The sequence below is a fragment of the Mustela nigripes genome, chromosome 3, assembly GCF_022355385.1.
Source record: "Mustela nigripes isolate SB6536 chromosome 3, MUSNIG.SB6536, whole genome shotgun sequence".
NCBI lineage: Eukaryota > Metazoa > Chordata > Mammalia > Carnivora > Mustelidae > Mustela > Mustela nigripes.
In genome coordinates this window covers 128,105,631-128,128,643 of record NC_081559.1, presented here as the reverse complement: position 1 = coordinate 128,128,643, position 23,013 = coordinate 128,105,631, and the positions used below count along the sequence as shown (strand labels likewise).

Here is a 23,013-nt window from a genome sequence, read left to right as displayed (position 1 = left end):
TCTGCCACTTCAATAAAGGCATCAAACCTCTCAGGATCTTTAATTTTTCTCCATCTTTATGGATGACTGTACTTGTAGCATAGTTACAAAGATTGATATGAAGTGTCACATAGTAAGCACTTCATTAATACATTTATTAAGTATGGTGATGGTGATATTCCTGTGAACAAAACTGACATTTCATCATGGACTGTAATGATCGGTGGTCTTCCATTCTTGCTTGATAGTAAGGGTAGCATCTTTGTTAGGAACAGACACCAGATTCAGACTTCCATAAACAATTAGGACTTTTTTTCATTTAAAAAGATGCGATACGTTGATTCCAGACGTGGTATGATCAGTGGCTAGAAATGTCTTCAGGAACTCGTGCTCTTTCTGCTTCTCTGCTCTCGTTCTCAGCGTCCATGTCACCTTGAGGCTGGTTTCTCTCCTGGACCTAGAGCCAGGATGGTAGCCAGAGGCCACTGGGAATGCAGGCTTCCTTGTTCATGTCCTGTGGAAGAAAAGAGCCTTCTTTTTCTCATTTGCTCAGAGTAAGAGTCTGTGCTGCTTATTGGTTTCAGCTGGCATAGGCCTGTGCATCTCATCTGCCACTGGCGGTAGGGAGATGAGCATGATCGTTTAGAACTGGGCTCGGCATTGCCCCTCAGACACAACTCCTTGGAGCTTCTCAGTTTTGCTGCCATAGCTTGGAGCAGCCTCAGATGGCCGTGGAAGAAGATGGACACAACCGGCGTCCAGTAATGCTTTATTTGTGGATGTGGACATTTGAGTCTCAGACCATTTTCTCCTGTTAATAAGTTTCTGTCTTTGATTTCTCTTCACTTGATCTTCTCTTCTCTAAATGTTCATAAGCCGATGGTCCAGGCAGAAGTGGGAGATAGGCTGTAATTTGCTTTCCCTGATCAAGAGTAAGTGCTAGGGTAGTGTAAGTGAGAGAGGTAGTTTCAATGTTTGTATAGGCAAGCACCATGTTTTGGTTTGTTTTTACCTCTAGTGCTTAAGTGATTGTCAGGACATAGTAGGTACTCAGTAAATATCGGAATGAATGAGCACAGGTAAAAGTCTTTCCTTCCTTCCGGTAGATCAAAAGGGCACTGAGGCTAGAGGTGGTGTTTTTGTGTATTCTACACTGCCTTGAATGTAACGAGTGCTCACATATTATGCACTACATGGGTGGATTTTTTTCCCCACCCAGGTTGATGTTTTGGGCAAGAAAGCAGATAAAAAAATAATTCTTATTGACATCATAAGTGTTGGTGCTGAAGAAACAGCAGAATTATTAGGATGTGCATACTTTGTTGATGTGGAAAATTACTGACATAGGTCAGGTCCTTTAATAGGTCCCGTTGAGGCTCCTCGCTCATAGTTTCTACATGGTAGTAGCTCTGTCCACGGAAGCTCCTCTCATCCCTCAGGGTTCTTCTTGGCCGTTCGTGCATTCTGACGGGGAAGAGGGTTTGGCAGAAGCAGCCGTTCTGTTTGTTCTGTATTTTGTGAAATTGGAAAATTTCTCTCTACTTTGTAAGATACTGATTTTCCCATTACTTTGATTTTTATTTATTTATTTATTTTTAAAGATTTTATTTATTTATTTTTCAGAGAGCGAGTGAGAGCGAGCACAGGCAGACAGAGTGGAAGGCAGAGTCAGAGGGAGAAGCAGGCTCCCTGCAGAGCAAGGAGCCCGATGTGGGACTCGATCCCAGGACGCTGGGATCATGACCTGAGCCGAAGGCAGCTGCTTAACCAACTGAGCCACCCAGGCGTCCCTACTTTGATTTTTAGATATGATTGAAGGATAGGCCAGAATGATTTATGTGAACAATGAAATTCTACTGAATTTTTGTTCCCTTTTTCCTTTTTCTTTTTGATAGTGGCTTTTAAAATTCCTTTGGAAGAACTATGAATATTTCCTCCATAACTTAAGGTTTTGTCAGTTTTGAGGGGCCTGGGTGGCTCAGTCGGTTAAGCATCCAACTCTCGGTTTCAGTTCAGGTAGTGGTCGCAGGGTCCTGGGATCAAGCCTCGGGTAGGGCTCCCCACTCAGCGTGGAGACTGCTTTAGATTTTCTCTCCCTCTCCCTCTGCACCTTCTGCTTGTGCTTTCTCTCGCAAATAAATAGAATCTTAAAAAAAAAGATAAGGCTTTGCCAGGTTTTTTTTTTTTTTTTTTTTAAGATTTTATTTATTAGGGAGAGCTTGCATAAGCACGGGGAGGGGCAGAGGGAGAAGCAGAGTCCTCACTGAACAGGGAGCCTTACACACTGCCTGACTCCAGAACCCCAGAATCACAACCTGAGCTGAAGGCTGATGTCTAACCAACTGAGCCATGGAGGTGCCCCCAAGGTTTTGTCAGTTTCAATTAAAAAATAAAAATCGATGAAGTGAGCAGTGCTAACATTTATAAAGATGATTTCAGAACAGATTGTACCTTACAATGTTGTATCTTTAAAATTCAAGATTATGATTTTTCCCAAGTGATTATTTTTACCTATATGGAATGCATACCCTAATATAGTACTTAGAGAGTGAATTTTTATTTTATTTTCATTTGATTTTCTCCTCCACTGGGGCTGTGAGCTAAGTGGCCTCTCTGGTTCATTGCTGCAGCATAGGGTAGGGATTGCAAGAGTATTTGTTGAATAATGCATGTTCAGATGCATGTGGAAAATTGTGGAAGCCTTTTAAAATTTACCATCCTGTGATTTTTATTACTTTGTGCCTTAAAATTCGTACTGGCTTATAGAGCTAAAAGTGCTTTGTTTTGCGGATCTGAATTATGTTGACCAGAAATGTTCCATTAAAGGGCAATACTTTTATCCAAGATGGTAATAAAAATATTCACCCACTGCTCCAGGAGAGACCCCACCTGATTGGAAGGACAGCACCTGTCAGGCATACCTGTGCTTTCTGCCTGAACATCAGTTTCTCTATACCTTGCAGAGCGCGGTGAGACTTTAGCCTCTTTAGTTAGTCTGATCTTCTTGGGTTCTACTCCTGTGGGCTGTCAGCAGCAGAGTAGTTTTTTATGGAATATCGCCGAAAGAGCAGTATTTGAAAAGTGTTCTCTGCAGTGCCACCTGAGCTCAGGACAGTGGGGTGTTTGGTGACTTTTTTCTGGGTGGCCTCAGTCATGGGAAGGGAGTGCATTTGTTGAAGCTGGAGCTGTGGAAGTGACTGTGGAGGGAGTTTAGAGCAAAATGGGTCAGCAAGAGGAGAGTTACAGGACATCTCTGAACAAGTGATGAGATGACATTGACCATCACTTTGGTTTTGTACTGGGGCAGGATCAGGACAGCATGGACAGCCTTGGAGTGTGGGGCCGGGCAGCCAAATGATGAAGCTGATGGGGTTCTAGGAGTATGTGCACTGAACGCTCCTGTCCCTCACCCAGAACCAGACTGTCCACCACCTCTGTGTGGTTTCGTTTGGTTTTTAAAATGCTCGTGTATGTTACATTTGCTTTACCATTTAGATGGGACAAAGAGAAATTTATATTTTTAGATTTTAGTGGGAATTTCATGTAAATTGTCCGGTGAAGTTAACAAGTTAACAAGTTAACAAGTTAACAAGGGCTTCCTACGTACCAAGCCCCATACTCAGTGGGGAGAGAATAGAGCAGAACACTCCAGCACCAAGCCACTGGGAATGGCTGCATAGCAGTATTTGTTGAAAGAACGAGCTATGCATGATCAAGGAGGAGGGAAAAGGAAGACTAAAATGAGAATGATCGGAGGCTTTTTAAGACTCAAATTTACAACTCCAGCTAAAGTTTTCTGGGTAGTCAGCTTTTGGGGAATCATGAAAATTGGAAGAAATGGCAAAGATACCTGAAAGATAAATGGCCCATTCCATTAAAGAAAGGTAGATTCAGGGCCACTTCAACTGATGTCTCATGATAACCCTAGCAAATTCTCATATTAAAAATTATTATTATACTTTAAGATTTTACTTATTTATTTGAGAGTACAGAGGGACAGTGAGAGGGAGAAGTAGACTCCCAGCTGAGCAGTGAGCCGGATGTGGGACTTGATCCCTGGGCCCTGGGATCATGACCTGAGCTGAAGGCAAACATTTAACCTACTGAGCCACTCAGGGCCCTAAAAATTGTTTTTAAGTGCATAGCAAGGAAAGCAATGAAGACTAAGGAGACACTATAGGTTTACTAAGTGCAACTTGTTTAAAAAGGAAAACAAAAATTAATTGTGCATTTAATACGGTTTCTAGACTAAGTGGTCAGGGTGAAATGTTGTTATTTTTCCTGACTTCATCAAGGTATTTAACACCATCTCTGAAAATCTCCCTGAGTGCAAGATGGCGTAACATGGTCATATGATATGGTTTGAATCACAGCCGGACTGTGGAACAGTTCCCACAGAGCTCTGACTTTAATGGGCTGGTGTCAACTTGAAGGGAGCCTTGCCCTCTTAAGATGTGGAGTAAATTCATGGTAGCACTGCGCTCTGAGGGGACACGAGTGCCCGGACGAGGGAAGACACTGCAGAATGGCCTGGCTGGGAAGGTAGACTTTAACAGTTAGCTCGTTTTTGCAAAGTGAACTCACCCTTGAGGATGAGGGGGGGAGAGACTTGAAGTAGTAGATACGGTATCTTGGTTTGTTTTTGTGTGTGGTTTCTTTTTTTTTTAAGGCTTAGTATTTTGTTTGGGTTTTGGTTGTTTTTTTTTGTTTTTTTTTTTTTTTAAGATTTATTTATTTATTTGACAGAGATTACAAGTAGGCAGAGAGGCAGGCAGAGAGAGAGAGAGGAGGAAGCAGGCTCCCCGCTGAGCAGAGAGCCCGATGCGGGACTCGATCCCAGGACCCTGAGATCATGACCTGAGCCGAAGGCAGCGGCTTAACCCACTGAGCCACCCAGGCGCCCCGGGTTTTGGTTGTTTTAATTGCTTTTAGTCTCAGAGGGAGTTGGCCTGCACGATATGCCTGACAAATAAGAATCCCCTTCATTGTTTGTGTTCTCAGTGACCAGAGTGAGGGAGGTGAAAATCCCATTGTGTTGGGTGGGCTGCATCTGGAATGGTGGCTTCAGATGGGGGGGAAGAAGGGTGCTGTTAGGGAGCCCATGATGGCAGACTTCTCGGAGGAGGAAGAGCTTTCTGTGAGGCCCTTGGAGGAGGAAGGGGTGAAAACGCTGGGGCTGGCTAGTCTGGACTGTGGGGTCCCCTTTGGGGACATCTCCATCTCCCTGGCTTTGAGCAGCTTCTGGGTGGTAGAGGAGTTAGGTTTATTCTCCTGGATGCATTTGAGGCAGAAACTGGTGGAAACTGGCCTGCAAGCTGATGGAGGTATGTGAGCAGAACTTGCATGTGGGAGACATTGAGTAGCAGCAGCTTTCTCTTGGGTTTCCATTAAGTTTGAGACCAGTGACCGGATTCATGTCCTTTTCATTACCACTTCATTTAGGACTTGACCCCTAGCTCCTTGGATCTTCTTTTATAAAACCAGTTTATTTTTGTTTTTATTTTTATATTTTTCTTTCTGTTTTGAAACTTTTAAACCTATATAACAGCAAAAATCTTCATACATTGAAAGACTTTTATATTGTTTCTTTGGATTTACCAGCTGTTAGCACTTTGCCATATTTGCTGTGCAGTTGTGTATTTATCCATTTATCTTTTTCTCTCTTGTTTTTTGGGCATCTTCGAAAGTAAGCTATGGTCATCAGAGCAATTTAACTCACTTAACTACTTCCTCATCTATCTCCTCTAAGTACAAGGACATTGTCCTACAGAACCACAATAGAGTTCTCCAACCCAAGAAATTATGTAAATACATTCCATATTCAGATTTTTCTAGTTGTCTCCAGAAGCATCTTTAAAACTTGAAGCCTTTGTTTACTTGCTTTTATTTACTTATCCAGAATCTAGTCATGACTTAACCTTGGAGTTCTTGACATTTTGGATTCCTAGCCCTAACCCTCTGGAGCACCTGGTTCTTTTTTTTTAAGATTTTATTTATTTATTTGACAGGCAGAGATCACAAGTAGGCAGAGAGGCGGAGAGAGAGAGGTGGAAGCAGGGTCCCTGCTGAGCAGAGAGCCTGATGCGGGGCTCGATCCCAGGACCCTGGGATCATGACCTGAGCCGAAGGCAGAGGCTTTAACCCACTGAGCCATCCAGGTACCCCGGGAGCATATGGTTCTTTAGGACTAGATTGGGCCTGGACATCTGTCTTTTCCTAATTTTTTAATATGAAAATATTCAAACCTTCAAGACAGTTATAAGAAAAGCTCATTTAGATTCACCAGTTGTTAATATTTTGATACCTTTGTATTCTCTATTTGTCTCTCTAGAAAAACACATCATTTTATTCATTTTGCTGCTGAACATTTCAAAGGTAAATCGTAATACTTTACCCCATAATACTTTAAGTCGTACTAACATCCTTCAAATTTTTTCCTAAGGATGAGGATATCCTCCAACATAGTCAGAATGAACTTATCACACTTGAGAAATTTAACACCGCTTTAGTACTGTTACCTAACCTAAAGTCCATATTCAGATTTTCCTAATTTATTCCAATAATGACTTTTTTTTTTTAAAGATTTTATTTATTTGACAGGGAGAGATCACAAGTGGGCAGAGAGGCAAGCAGAGAGAGAGAGAGAGAGGAGGAAGCAGGCTCCCTGCAGAGCAGAGAGCCCGATGTGGGACTCGATCCCAGGACCCTGAGATCATGACCTGAGCCGAAGGCAGAGTGGCTTAACCCACTGAGCCACCCAGCTGCCCCTCTAGTAATGACTTTAAACTGACCCTCCAGCCTACCTTTGAATTCTTAATGTCTATTTTACATGCAGATTTGTTCCATTAAATTATATTCCGCCCCTCCAAGGCTCATAGGTAAACTATATGCCTTCTCTGTAAAACGTGTTGCCTTTTGTGATTTTCTAAAGATTTTACCATGTATTCAATGTGAAGATTACAATAAAGGGAAATTTTTCGATTTCTTCAGTGGTCTGGTATTTTAAATTTGTGGGTCATGAAAAGTTGGGGGAAACAAATACACTGGTAAACTAGTTTTTGAAAAAAAGTTAAGGGGTTCAAGTGTTGGGAGGGCTGTTTATTCAGGTAACAGAAGAATTAGATAGAACTCGCTTAGAATTTGTTTTTGTGACTCATAATAGCTAATGGAGACATTCCTTAAAATTATCAAAATTTCTTTTGCTTTTACTTGCTGTGATACCTACCCTTAAGCGACATTTAGTTGACATCGTGTCTTTGACCTGGTCTTTGACTCTGTGACCTTCCTCCTTGCTGGCACAGTGTTTGAGCTAGTGACAGGGCTTCTGTCAGTGATTGTCACAGGTCCACAAACTGGAATAGATGTCCCATTTCAGAATATGAAGCATGGAGACCTGTTAAAGTTTAAGTTAGATTTTCTCGTTTGGTAATAAGTAAAAAAACAAAATTTTGATAACATCAAAATTAAAAACTGTAACCCATCAAATGAATAGGAAAGTCCTAGCCTGGCAGAAAATTTTGTAACACATAGATCTGTTAAAGGAAAGGTATCTAGGAAATACAAGGAACTCCTACAATTCAATTTGAAAAGGCAATAAAAAAATAGGCAAAAGATTTGAACAGATAGTTCCCCAAGAAAGGATGAATGGCCAATAAGCACATCAAGAAAATGCTCAAACGTTGGTCCGTAGGAGAATGCCAATTAAACCATAGTGAGATACAACTGCATACTCACCAGAATGGCCAATATTAAGAAGACTGACAACACCGAATGTTTTGGCAAAATCCTAGAACAAAAGAACTCTCATACCTTCTTGGTATGTATATAAAATGGTAGAACCACTTTGGGGAAAGATCTGGTATAATGCTGAATGCACACGCGGGCTGTGATCCCGCAATTTCTAGTAATTTAACCCAAGTGAAATACAGGCGTGTATTTCTAATATGCAGTCAATAGTCTCGTATAGGAATATTCCTAACAGCTTTCTTTGTAATAGTCCAAAATGGGGAACAGTCCAGATTTCTGCCAATAGCAGAACGGCCTGATAAACAAAGGAATGCTACCCAGCCACAGAAGAGAATAAACTGCTACTACACAGAACGCACTTGGTTCCCAGGAACATAAAGCGAAGGGAGGGAAGCCTTACACAAACAGGGACATATGGTGCCATGCCATTTTAAGAAATTTCAAGAATTTTTTGACCTACAGTGAAAAAAAAAGAAAGGAAAACAAAGAGGCTGCCTCTGGGGTTGGGGTTGGGGGGAAGGTGACTGGAAAGGGCTATGAGAGAACTTAGGAGTGGTGTTAATGTTCTGTGTTTTGACAGGGATTTGGGGTACACAGTGTGTATTTTTGTGAAAACTCGGAATGTACACTTAAAATTAGAGCACTTCATTTCACATAAATTGCACATTAAAAACGATAAAGAAATATTAAACTGCAGTTTATGATATAGAAGCTGAAGTACTTAGGGGAAGTGAACCAATGTCTGCAGTTCATTTTGAGCTGAATTATACAGATAACATAGGCTTGTTGATGGGTGCAGGGGGGTGAATGGACATGCCATAAGCGTTGTAATAAAATGTTCGTGGTAGAAGCCAAGTCGCTGTATATGGGTATGCTTGGTAAAATTCTCTCAGCTTTCTTGTGTGCTTGAAAATTTCCATAATAGAACATTGGAAATGACTCATATGTTGTTTTTGGAGGCATATGAAATAGCCATTTGGGGGGGCACAGAATGGTCAAATACTGGCAGGTGTTCATGGGCTGCCCTAATATGTGCATCCCCGTTTTGTAGCTGTTTAATTTAGCAGTCTTTTTCTGAAGGGTGATGATAGACAGTGTCATTTTCTTCTAGTCCTTGTGCTTAGCTGGGCTAGATTAGTCCGTGGGTGGCAGAGGCTCTTGACTGTCTTTGGGGCCGGTTCCTTAACATGCCAGCCAACTCTGCCTGTTCTAGTCTGTTTGGTTTTATCAGATCTCACTTCCAAAGCGGAGTTTCTTATCTATTAGCAGTGAGGCAAGAGGGCCTCTCTCTATGTGGTCTGCTTTGGGGCAATGCCCTCTCTAGTTTTTTGGCCTATAATTTTCCAATAATTTGACTCTAAAACCTGTATGTTTTTCAGTTTACACAAGAATCTACTGTATTTGGTGCTAGGACTTTCATATACCCCTAGGACACTTTATCATAAATGTTGAATTCTTTTGTCCTAGAAGTGGAAACTGGTGAGGAAGGACACCTTTGGATCTTTTGCTTTCTAAAGTGGTTAAGGTCAAAAAGCCTTTGGGGACACAGCTGCAAATCAGTTGTGGTCCTACCTGTTGGCTTTGTTACCTGGTCTCATTGCCTCACCACTGGAGTTAAATGAGTGGGACTAGGCTTTTTTTTTTCATGTTACTCTTTTTAGTTTTGGAAAAAGAACTTTTTGTTTCCTTGAACAACTTTTCACTACCTCAGAATTTCTGAGTGGACACCACAACTGTTTTCTTTATACCTTCTGCTACTTCCAGTTCAGCAACAGACTGTCTGATTTTGAACTCCATAGTAACTGATCACCACTAATAACTCTTACCCCATACAGATGACCAATTAGCCAAGGAGTGCTTTTTCCCCCAAGTGTTTTCTCTTTCTTGAGTCCTCTGTAGGGAGAACTAATTAAGTTGAAAGCACTAACCTGTTGGATGTGGCGGGAGGATTGAGTTTTGGAGTTCACTACCATTTATATCATGATTTTAGCATTTCACTAATGGACCTTTGGGAAATCACAGATCCATAAGATGGTTGATGAACCTGTGTTCATCACTGCTGAAGAGAATGACTGAATCCAGAACACAAACACAGGTGTACCTGGAACAGTAGTTCCTCAACCTGGCCAAAGAGTAATAAAGGTTCCAAAAAATAAAGGGAGGCTGTTATAGATAGTTGTGGCTAATATTTCACTTTCCCTTATACTGGTGAAAATGTAAATGGCTTTCTCAATTTCGTTTTACTAAATTGTAATACCCCTTGTCACTCCCTTAGCCACTCGTGTCTTTTCTCTATGGGGTTAGTCAGGAGAGCAGTGTGAGGCATCTGACTGTGGGGCCAGGTGCATGGGGCTGCAGCGTCCTTCCAACTTGGGCCTTCTTATGCTCAACATAGGTGACAGTCACCGAAGATGGATCAGTGAGGAATTTTTCTGACACAAAGCAATGAATACTTGCTTGTAGACCAGTTTGAGTTCATGACCAGTGTTTGGTGAACACTGAGCTTCTTTTTTAATATTTCTCTTAACTATTTGTAAGTCTTTTCCTATTGTGAGTTCGTTTTAACATAACTCATGGAGATGGAGAAAAATTGAAGCGATGTAGCATTTGTTGGACTAAACTTTGCATCCTTATTTCTCATGTTAGCAGAAAGAGGTTTGATTACTCATAATAATCAGGAATTTGAGATGGAGTTTATGCATTTAACAAGTGTTTATGGAATTCTTACAAGGTATAAGGCAAATATACAGTAATCAACAAGGCAGATGTGGTCCTTGGCTTTATGAAACTTGCATTCTGGAGGAAGAAAGAGATTTAAGAACTAAATACCATTGAAGTAACTTTAGGAAGAAGTACATACTACCATGAGAGCATATTAGAAAGCACTCTCACAGGAATGAATATACAATAGGAAAAGGGTATTCTCTTCAACAAATGATGTTGGGGAAACTGGACCACTTTCTTTCACTATACACAAAAATAAACTCACAGTGGATTAAGGACCTACCCTGAATGTGAGACCTGAAACCGTGAAAATCCTTGGAGTGAGAACAGGCAGTAATTTCTCTAACGTTGGCCATAGCAACAGTTTTCTAGATATGTCTCCTGAGGAAAGAGAAATAAAAATAAAAATAAACTTTAGGACTACATCAAAAGAAAAAGTTGCTGCACAATGAAACAGTCAAAAGACTGGAAAGGCAGTCTGTCAATGGGGGAAGGTATTTGCCAGTGACATAGCTGATAAAGGGTAAGTATCCAAGATCTATAAAGAATTGATTCCATTCAACACCCAAAAAACAAATATTCCATTTAATAAAAAGTGGGCAGAACACCTGAACAGACACCTCTCTGGAGAAGACGTACAAATGGCCAACAGACACATGAAAAGATGGTCAACATGACTCATCATCAGGGAACTGCAAATCAAAACTACAGTGAGATCTTACTTAACCTCACACCTGTGAGAATGCCTAAAATCAAAAACACAACAAGCAACAAATGGTGGTGAGGATGTGGAGAAAAAGGAACCCTCTTGCACTGTGTGGGAATGCAAACTGCTGCAGCCACTCTGGAAAAAATACGGAGGTTCCTCAAAAAATTAAAAATAGATTACCCTATGATCCAGTAATCACACTACTAGATATTTACCCTCAAAGTACTAATTCAGACGGATATATGTACCCCAGTGCTTATTGCAGCATTATTTACCATAGCCAAACTATGGAAGCAACCCAAGTGTCCAATGATAGATGAATGGATAATGAAGATGTGGTATATGTATATAATGGAATATTATCTAGCCATGACAAAGAATGAAATCTTGCCATTTACAATAACATGGATAGAGCTAAAGGGTATAACATTAAGTGAAATAAGCCAGCCAGAGAAAGACAAATACCAGGTGATTTCACTCATATGTGGAATTTAAGAAACAAAACAAACGAGCCAAGGAAAAGAGAGAGTGGCAAACCAAGAAACACTCTTCATTATAGAGAATAAATTGATAGTTGCCAGAGGAGAGGTGAGTGAGAGATGGGGGAAATAGGAAATGGGGATTAAAGAATATACTTAAAAATAATAATAAATAATAAATAAATAAATAATATAATAATAAATATAATACATAAAAATAAATAAAAAATAATAAATAATAAAAACTAAACTAAATAAATAAATAATAAATAAAAAAATAATAATAAAAGAGAGAGACAACAGAAAAAGAAAATGCTGTCACAGTATTTTGGGAGGGTTCCTTGAAGAGGCGGGATTTAAGCAGAATAAGCAGGAGGTAGTTAGGCTGGGGAAAAATACATGGTGTTCCACCAGTGTTGATGTTCAGGAAGAGAGCATAGCCTATGCAGAGACCCTGCGACAGGACCAGAGTGGGGTGAGTTTTTTTGTTTGTTTGTTTTTTTGTATCTGGAACTTAACGCAGCTACAGGAAATGACACAAAATGAAAGCCAGAGTGGCAGGCTGGGGCCTAGTCAAGGCTGTGGGCTTGTAGACCACATCAAAAGTTTTCATTTTATCCCGAGAATAGTGTGAAGTCATTCAGGGGTTTTTAGAGGGTAATGATATAATTGGATTGGAAAAAAAAAAAAAAAAACATTGTGGGCGTACCTGGGTGGCTCAGTTCGTTAAGCATCCAACTCTTGATTTCGGCTCCGGTCATGATCTCAGGCTCGTGGGATGGAGATCTGTGTCAGATTCCATGCTCAGAGGGCAGTCTGGTTAAGATTCTCTCTGTCTCTCTGCACCCCCACCTTGTGCATGCTCACATGCGCACGCTCTGTCTCAAATTAATAAATACATCCTTAAAAAAAGAAAAAGTATTGTGGCTGCTGAATGGAACAATAAAGGTATGTTAAAGTATTGTGGTAGCCTAGGAAATGATGGTTAGTGAGGATTTGGGCAACCTCAGTAGAAAGGCAGAAAGACGGGTGATTTGAGACACAGTTTCCCATTTTTTTATGTCATGGCACTTACAGATGATTTTTTAAAAAGTATCATACTGTGGTAAATAGGCAAGGATAACCCAGGGGCTGAGGGGAATTTGTACTCTGGCATAGTTGTAACCCATTTGTGTCAGTGTGATGGCTGCATCAGACTCTGAGAGTTGGGTGTTTGGGAAACGAGGAAGAGAATGAAGTCAGGGATGAATCCCAGGTTTTTTGTTTAACCAAATACTTTGGTTTGATGGAAGTGCTTCTGAGATCTGGACAGCTAGAGAGGAGAGGGGAAAGATCGTGGGTTCAGTTGTATTTATGCAGAGTTTGGAGTTTCTGTTAAGTGTTCAGATGGGATATTGAGTGGGCAGATATTCTCCTTTGAGGAGAGAATTTAAGCCATGTGGAGGGTGGCTCAAAGTCAACTAAGGAGATGGCATAGGACCAAGGCATACAGAATTTCCGCATTGAAAAGTCAACTAGAGGAGACTGAACTAGCAAAGGACATTGAGAATTAAAAAGGCCAAAAAGGTAGAAGATATACCAGATGATTCTGAAGCAATGAAAGTCAAGGAAGGAGAATGTTTAAGGAGGCAGAAGTCTCTTGAGAGGGCAAGTAAGATGAGGACTGAGAACGTTCCATGGGGTTCAGTGACCTGGAAGTCATAGGCATGACATCAGAGCAACTGTACTGTGCAGAAGCTAGTGCGGGTCATGGGCCACCAGAAAGTGAAAGCAGAGAAGTAACAGCTCTGTTGAGAATGTCCTCTGTGACGGGGAGGAGAGAGGACAGGGGTAGGCTCTGGGCTTGAGTGGCTGCGGGTACAAGAGAGTGAGAAGATGAGCAGAGTGAGGGAGCGAAGGGCTTGGGAGAAAAGCAGAGAATAGAGGTGGTGAATGGAGGTTAGTGATGGTTGGCAGTGCGGTGAAGGGTTTCCTGCTGAGGCTTCTGTTCTCTGTGATGTAAGAGGCGCTGGCATTTTCTGAGTATGAGAAAATAGACTAGGGGCAGAGATGTTGGAAATAGCCCTTGTGGAGAGCAGGAGAGTGAGTGTTCTAGAGCCTGGGCAGGATTGACACGCAGCCCTGACGGCTGATTGGGGTTGGCTCCACTGTGTCTGTGCGTGACTTCCTTGGGTGTGCCTCATGGAGTTCTTCCAGGGAGATATGGCGGATGGGTACCCTGAATCAGGGATAGAGGGACAAGGGGTTTAGTGAGTCAGGGAGTGATTTCACTGATGAACTGTGGACTCTTAAGATGGATATGGAAAGATGTAAAAGCAGGAGGCAAGGAGGTATTCAGAAGAAGGTAGAAACAAGAGAACTACAGGATCCAAGAAGAAGCTGTTGAGTAAACCAGCTGGACAAGTGGGAGGGTTATGATCGGAGTGGGTGTTTTTATCCTATGTATCACACATTCGGCACAACCTAAATCTTCCAGCACTGAGGGGGGGTGCACTGTGTTTAAGGAGATTTTTACTCACTGTCTGCTGAGTTGCCTTTTGTTATGTCTGTAATACTGGCTACTTAATATTAGGTTTCAAGTGGTAAAAGTTGCTCATGTTTGCTTTGGAGACTATACATACATGAAGAGGGGTATGTGTGTGTATGTGTATTTAAGAAATATATTTTTGGTATCTTACAGTACCCTGCAGTTCTCATGATGGGGTCATGCAAACAGACCTATCCTAGCAGGGTTGCAGGATCTGTGAGGATGATTGTACCAGGAAAGCTAGAGATATTTCAGCAAGGATGAAGATATGATTAGGAAGGTGAATTGAGGTGGGTTTATAAGAAGATCCACAGTAGGGATATAAGAGTGAATGGTGGACAGAGGATGGAGGGGAACAGGATCACTGGAGATGAAGGAACGGAAGAGAACTTGTCATATTTGCCACACACCACTATGTGGTGATGGCTAGTATGGAGGTGAAGACGTCACTGAGGGGCAAGGGCACTGGAGGTTGTCCATGACAGTGACGAGGGAGGGGGAGGGCAGTAGAATTGGATGACATGGGCCACAGACGAGCAGGGTTTTGTTGTTTTCTTTTTCAGGTGGTAAGGAAGTGATGGTCTAGAAATTGGAAAAGCAAGAACTCTTTTCCTCCTCTTCCAGACCTTGAGAATTAGAGCTGCACCCGATCACCTGGCTGGGAACCTGTTAGATATGCACAGTCTCAGGCCCCACTGACTCAGAAGCTCCGGGGGTGGGCCCACACTCTGTGTTGTGACAAGCCCTCCAGGAAACTCCAGTGTGCTGGTGAGAGCCATTGCTGCCAGTGATAGCATGCTTGGGTGCAGGGAGGGAAGTAGTTAGTGTGACCCGTGAGCTGTCTGATGGGTTTCCCCTGGTATGTTTTGGAAGCAGATAGAGATTGGACTTAGTATACATGAGACTTGGCTTTTCTGGTCTCCAGTGACGTCAGGCTGATAATAATAGTTTCAGAGCACATGTTAGATGTTTGGTCTTTGCCTGGACCTACGAACTTGCTATTAGCCCCAGCAGTGATTACAAGGACTGGTTCATTTATAACTTTACTTGTCATTGCTAGGGTTTTAAACACACGATTCACTGTATGCACATGTATTTATTTTTAAACTTTTCATAAACATCTCCTGTCATAAAAATAAATTGTTATTCTTTAGATTTTATTTATTTGACAGAGAAAGAGATCACAAGTAGGCAGAGAGGCAGGCAGAGAGAGAGAGAGGAGGAAGCAGGCTCCCCACTGAGCAGAGAGCCCGATGCGGGCTCGATCCCAGGACCCTGGGATCATGATCTGAGCTGAAGGTAGAGGCTTTAACCTGCTGAGCCACCCAGGTGCCCCAATAAGTTGTTATTCATGTAAGTGGTAGTTACAATTCAAAATTTCTTTTTCTTCAAGGAATGTGATTGATTGAAGGTTATTTCAGATTTATCCTAATCATGCTTTCTAGAATACACAGCTATGCCATTATTGTGACACTAAGGAGGGAAAACATTTTATGAAAAAACTGCAAAACTTGTAAAATGTGAAGGAGAAGGTTGTATAGATGTGTGTGATTTGTCGAGGGGTTATCACTGGAGCTGTGTTAAAAGGCCTCAGGGATGAGGTGTATGCGGATTTAGTAGGTGTGACTCCTGTCTCAGTTCAGCGTTGGCCACAGACCTGTAACTGGGATGCAGCTGGCTTGGCGCGGGCCAAGGGAGGGAAGGATGGGAGGGAAGGAACCCCAGCAGCTTGGGCAGCCTGTAGGCAGGCTGGCCTCATGAAAAAGAGCTGGGATTGGAGATGTGGAGGCAGTGTGTGCATGTGCGTCCTGTTTGGTTTGCATCATTGGTTCGAACCAGTGATTGGTTCATTGGTCATGTGTTGCCTGGATGAGTTCAACAAACATTGATTTCGCATGCCCGATTTATGCCAGGACACATTTTAAAGACGAGGAAGTTGAGGCCCCCAAATTTAATGTCTTCCCCAAATCGAAGTTAGTGAAGAAGCCAGGAATCGAATTAGGTTCCTTAAGTCTGAAACGGGCTATGGCCCTCCCCCGTGTGAGTATAGTGGCTTGGTTTCCTGTGGCCCAGGGACAGGTCTCTTGTCATACACCCTCTCTCTGAAAACAATAAAACAAAGGAAAGCCTCCAAAATACTAAATTTGCATGATGGCAGTCATCTTAAATCCCTGTCAACAAGTGAGCCACTATCATGTAAGTTTTAGCAAACCCTAACTTCAGCAGGACAGATCTTTGAGGACAGGAAAGGGAAACTGGAAATGGCTCTTGGTCAGAGGACACCTAAGACACTTGTCAGTTTTGTTTAGTTGGCCCCGATGCCTTGTTTGCTCTGTTTCTAGTCAAATATTGGGACCATACATTGCTGACTCCTCTTCAGACCATTTAAATGTTTAATTTGCAGGTGAAGCGTTCAATTTGACCGAAAATATTAAACACTCATACTAAATAATTTTGGAAGCCTGCTACCTTGCTCTGGATACTATTTGTGCTTAATTAATTATATACACTCATCAGAGCTCTGATGAATTCTGTGAACTGCTAATCTTAAATCAATGGATTAATGTTGGTAGCACTGGGCTGGTTTTATTTCACAGAAGGGACGATTTGGAGTTAGGGGTGGAGAGACCTGGAAAAAATCAGAATGTAGTTGCACACTCTCTTTCCAGTACCTTCTCTTGAGGTCCTGTTTCCTAGATCACTGCTGTCATGCTAAAGGATTTCTTCTTGCCCTGTCCCCTCTCGCTCTCCCAGCCTCCCTTCCCGCCCTCCATGCTTTCACTCTCAGCTCCCTCTCCCTCCTTCTCTAGTGAAATTTCTTTTTTTTTTCTTTTGCTGTTGGAGGAATTAGACTTGGGATGGTAATGTCTTGCATATCAGAATTCTGAAAGCATTAATTTCTTACTATTTAGTGTTCTGTTTCACTGACACAAACTAAGTCATGGTCTTTTTCATGTAAGCATTTGATTAGGTTCTGAAGGGCCAGATCAAGCTGGTCCCGGGCATGGGGCCACATGTTACAGCAAGACTTGTTTCAGTTTTGAATGATTTGGTCATTGGGCTGAAACCATTGAAGACGGATCCCAAGAAAACAAAACTGGCAGCACAATTTGTTCCATTTCCTTTTCTCCAAAATGCTTTTTCTTTTTTGGGGGGGGGGGGGGGTTTGGGATTTGGAAGACAGGACCAACCAAGAGGAATCCCATAAGTGGGAGAGAAAGGCTATTGCATTGTTAGGAGCATTTCAGCCTGAGTGATTAGCAGTATTTGGCCATGAGGAAGAAGCCTCTAAAAATAACTGGTGAGCAGAGTTTGCAGTCAGGTCCAATTTCAGTTCTAGAGGCCTTGCCTGTGGAGCAGTTGGCCAGGCTCAAGCTCTAGTAGGGAAGGGTGTTCGGCCTGCCTTATACCTGCTGATAGCGCTCTAGTTTTTGTCTTCCATCTGTATTATTCATGGATTGAAGCAACCAAAATGGCTGAAGGTAAAGGTGCATTTTTATTGTTTGGGTTAAAACTGGTTTAGGATCTAGCTGGCAAATTTTAGCTTTATTTTCAGTTGTGCACTCTTAAAAATATTTTTGGCTAAGTGCTTCGACCACATCTTCTGCATTTTCTATTTTAAACTACTGGAGACATGAACTTCTTATGGTAGCTAATTTTTTCATGGAGTAATCTGTCTTTAATCTGAATATGTTTTGGTGTCTTAAAATATCTTTTCGTATATTGTACTATCAGAGACTGCAGTTTACAAACTTCAGAAAAATGTACAAGTGGCCTTCCCTGGTTTTATAATTACAGTGAACTTAAAGAATGGTGTGTATTCAGATCTCAGATTATAGGAAATTTAAGGCCTGTGTGAGTCTCAGCCTATATTAGCGAGCACATTTAATTGGTTTAAGCAAAGCTTGACTCAGACTTTACCATATGTGGAAACTGACCAAATTTTTTTGAAGGGGGCATTATATGAAAAGTAAAGACAATAGGATTTTATTTTGTTTTTAAAATGGAATTATTAACTACAAATGTTCTTTAACAATGTGTCGAATTTACATTTTTGTTTTTTGGTTTTTTTTCCCCTTACTTTGTAGGGTGAGAATCTCTTTCCACTTAATTGAAAGTAAGCTACATTAGCTCATTATGGTTTTGCTTTGTTTTTCAATTTGTTTTGGACTTTTTATTTCTGTTTTTATTTGTCACATTAGATAACCCTACTAGATTGGTAGAAACTACCATAGTTCTGTTGTGGTGTATATGTTCACAAGCAGAACACCATCTCAAGACCTCAGATTTCTATAGCCTTCCCATCCTGCTCATTATGTTGAAATTTTATTTAAGGAAAAAAAAAAAGATGTTATTCAGACAGCTTCCAACTCTCAGCTGCCTAAGTGGCCACTGGAAGGAGTCTATTATTAGTATAGAGAATATGAGTATTCCTGCTCTGAACATCGGTGTGAGTAAATGGTTGGAATGGGTCACTTGACTGTTCTGATAAAGTACTTCATGTCGCCATGATGAAGAATTTGAGATATGTATCTTCAGTTCTTTTATAAGACATTTCTCCCCTTTTCTGAGGATTATATAATCTGTGTAGTGAGTGAGGTAAGATAGGCGGTACTTCTGACGTACTGTTAACAGTTCTTGACTCCCAAATGCTGACATTTTGAACATGAAAAAATAATCAGTTTGATGAGTTGCTTGACAGTTTTTGTGCCTTTTTTTTTTTGTCAAAATTTTAAAAGTGTGGGGTTTATGTGTAAATACGAACTTAGCAGCAAAACTCAGGCATGGTTGATTTGTAATTTAGTTTGTTGTAACTCAATTAAGTAATTGACTACCTCCTGTTCAGGTGCTGGGGTGTATCTTCTCTTTACTTTTTCTTCAACCAAATGAATAAAAGGACCTATTGTCCCTAGCCCACATTTTGTAGAGAGACACATTTCATTGCTCGCTGTGGTAATTTTCTGTGTTGGGTAGTATGTAACAACAGTTTTCTGATTTGGAGGTCATTACTTCTGCTGGGTCAACATGGAGAAAAATGAATCGTGTAGTTCTTGCCATATTCTTAACCCCATTTAAAAAAATCTTCCTGACTAATCCCTAGGACTATGGGTCAAATAATGAGTCAGAAAATGAAATGAAGACTCTTGGATTTATTCTAATCTTGGGAAATAGGGTTAACTGCTAGACATTGCTCCAGAATACCTTTGGAACAAAGTGCAGATTTAAGGGGCGCCTGGGTGGCTCAGTGGGTTAAGCCGCTGCCTTCGGCTCGGGTCATGATCCCAGGGTCCTGGGATCGAGCCCCACATCGGGCTCTCTGCTCAGCAGGGAGCCTGCTTCCCTCTCTCTCTCTGCCTGCCTCTCCATCTACTTGTGATTTCTCTCTGTCAAATAAATAAATAAAATCTTTAAAAAAAAAAAAAAGTGCAGATTTAAGGTTTGCTTAAGGTGTTTTAAACTCTTTTGAAATGTTTATCTTGTTATGCTTTTTTCAGTTAATTGGACAGGAAATAATCTGCCCCTTGGGACTAGGTATACCATATTTAACAAAGTGACACATCACAGAAATATTATTTGGTGTCAAATAAAAAGTTCCCCTAACAGAGATGTCTTGGGAAAGAGTCCTTTCTATAATTTACCATTTGTTCCTTTGTGGAATTAGTAAATATTAACAGCAATAAGATGAATAATACTAGAGTGACAATTTATTTGACATTAGAAAGGATAAAGTATTGCTAATATTTTCATATTCTAGCTATTTACCCTTTTGTTGACATTCATCTTTTAAAGTGATAAATTTGTTTGGTAAATAGTACTGTAAATGAAAAATATTTCTAAGATTTATTATACCTTTTTTCCATTCTTAAACAGTTTAAAATAATATTTTAATGACAGACTCAATCTGAAGGTCATCATTCCCTTGTACTTAAGATTACTTTAAGGGCAATTTAAGATTACTATCTTTTACTTTTTTTTTTTCTTTAAAGATTTTATTTATTTGACTGAGAGAAACATCAGGAGAGAGACCACAAGCAGAGGGAGTGGGAGAGGGAGAAGCAGGCTTCCTGCTGAGCAGGAAGGTGGACATGGGGCTCGATTCTGGGACTCTAGGATCATGATCTTAGCCAAAGTCAGATGCTTAACAGCTGAGCCATCCAGGTGCCCCAAGATTATTTTAAGGACAGTTCAAGATTTGCCTACAAGCATCAATCACAGTCACCCCCTGCCATTTAAGTTTTTAAATTCTTTGCTCTTGCTGCTGGTTTTCATACCTCCTACAGGCCTGCCTTCCAGCAGCAGCACTTTGTTGCTTGAACTCCTATAGGTGAGGTTGTCTTTAAGGTATATTCTTTAGTTTTGTGCAGTATGTTAGTATACTAGATCAGAGTTGTTAGAATCCTGTCTAAAACAAATTTAAGTCGATTCTAGGCAAAAGTATATTCTTTACTGTGTTTTGCTCCCCTTCCCCCCATTCCTGGTTTCTGCTATGGTGCATGCATTTATGTAACTTAAATTTAAAAAAAGAATTTTTGGTATTTGGTATTGCAGGTCCATAACTTAGATGAGTATTTGCTGAATTAATTTGGATAAATGAGTCTTTCCTTTTGAGAATTGTAGAAATTTTCCTTTTCCATTTCTGCTTTAAGAAAGAGAAATGGAGATAACTTGAACTTTGAATTCAGATAATTATTTTATTTCATTACAAGCTCATTTTAAATTATCAAATCCATATTTGGAGGTAAATAGATATTCCAGAAGACCTTTTTCTTATTATAATTAGTATTCTATATAAACAGGTATGTATGCATATATTTATATGCTATATAAAAATAGGTTTTTTTTTTTTTTTAATGTATTTCATAGAGGCAAGGAGCAAGCACGGGTGGGGAGGGCAGGAGTAGCGGGAGAGAATTTCAAGCAGATTCTGTGCTGAGTGTGGAGCCAGACCCTGGGCCTCTGTCTCATGATCCTGAGATCATGACCTGAGCTGAAAGCAGGAGTTGGTTGCTTAACTGACTGAGACACCCAGGCACCCCAGAAATAAGGATTTTTTTTTAATACAGCATTGAAAATTATCTCCTATGCATCAGCGTTTTAACAAATTAAACCTGTAACATTGCTAGTGAATCTGTGGTGCTCCCCTGTCCCCACTTTTTTCTTTCAATTTTTAAAATTTTAGTGATGCTCTGTATTGTTCTTACAGTTTTTATGCTCAAGACACATAGAAGTATTGGAAATCATCATTTTCCCCCATTGACATTGCCAAAGTTTTCACCCAGTCTCCCCCTCCCATGGCTGTGTTCAGATACTGAAACAGTGAAGCCTGTTTTAAGTGGATTTAATATGCGACATTATAATCTATGCCCACTAGGAACTTTTTTAATGTAAACATTATGATTTTGTGTAGCCATCTTTTAGGAGACTGCTAATAATAGATCTTACTAGAAACAGATTAGATGGTCATATGTTATTTGATAAGTATTCTTTTGTGAATTCACCCTATGACTATAAATCAGGCCCTTTTTGATAGGTCTGTTAATATTTAAAGAACATTAGAAAGAGAAATTGAGTTTTTCATTAAGAATGAAATTTGTCTTAGTCACATTTTTATAGACTTAAATATAGATATTTAGATAAAATGTATGTATTTGAGTGTGTATACTCACACATGGACTCGTTCTCAGACTGGTTTAGTTTTTTATGACCCCTTTTGAAAAGTTGAACTAGTGATTTGTTTAAAAAACTACATATCTTTTTAATAAGAAGAATTTCATTTCATTTTTTCTTCCTGAAGATTTGGCAGTATAGTCGCTTTGAGTCACTGAATACTACTATCAGTATTCTGTAATGAGAGCTGGATTTAGGGGTGAGAAAGCGGATTCTAGATTAGAGCTAGTGAGCTTTGTCAAAGTGATGTAATTCTCACGTGGGTCTGAGAACTCGGGACCAGGGAAGTCAGGGTTAATTCCTAGTCCTACCCAGCTTGTGCCTGGGACTTGGAGTAAACCATGTAATCTTTTTTCTATAAAACAGGGATAATGATTCTTGTCCTTACCCAGTGGTTCTGAACTAGGCACCACTCTTGTAGGGGACACTGGGATGAGTTTCAGAGTATTTTTGTCATCATCGGGGAGCTACTTAGCTTCCAGACCCGAGGAAGCCAGGGAGGCCAGCTGCCCTGCAGTGTGAGGGACAGTTGCACTGGAAAAGAGTTGTTCTGTAAAGACATCCAGAAATGCACTCTTGAGATACATTGACCAGCCCCTTGTGAGGGTCACGCACCACCATGCACGTGGGAGCACTTTGAACTACGCAGGCACGTGCTCAACAAAGAGAAGACAGTGTCCTGCTCTACCACCTCTTTGTTAACTTTTCCTTTTCTCAAAGTGCATTTGGGAATATGACATATCCTTCGAATAACATTATATTCCCTTTCAAGCTGGCCGGTTAGCTCAGTTGGTTAGAGCGTGGTGCTGATATTCCCTTTCAAGAGAAATTTGAATGCAGTCGTCCTTTCTTTTAAAGACAGCGTGGATCATTTTCTGTCAGTTTCACTTGCTTTCATTATTTTTGTTTACTTTGGCTGTAAGAAGCCTATTTCCAGAAGAATAGCAAACGTGATAAATGATACTCAGTGGACCACAGTATACAAAGCTGTGTCCTGCATTGAGATGGATGGTGAATGATGAGCCTTTCCCTGCTTCCTTAGGTCCCAGTGGGTCTTGTAAAGGAGGAGGACTTATGGACTGTTTTGCTTCTCTTCTTCCCTGATCTCTATTTCCTATAAATAGCCTCCTTCCTTCTTCTCTCTCTCTCTCTCTCTCGCTAAGAATATGGAGCCATTTTGG

The 23,013-nt window shown here is 40.8% G+C and overlaps 1 protein-coding gene across 5 annotated transcripts in view; it reads left to right on the top strand.

Moving 5' to 3' along the window:
• ASPH (aspartate beta-hydroxylase) overlaps window positions 1–23,013 on the top strand; it is a 219,281-nt gene that overhangs the window by 14,033 nt on the left and 182,235 nt on the right. Inside the window, exon 1 of one of the 5 annotated variants that reach the window (XM_059394636.1) lies at window positions 17,492–17,646. The exons of 3 other annotated variants lie outside the window; for them this stretch is intronic. In XM_059394636.1, the coding sequence (XP_059250619.1) occupies window positions 17,637–17,646 (10 nt within the window). In that variant the 5' untranslated portion in view covers window positions 17,492–17,636. Of the gene's footprint in view, window positions 1–17,491; window positions 17,647–23,013 lie in introns of those variants that run through there. One more of the 5 variants, XM_059394637.1, reaches the window with a different exon arrangement.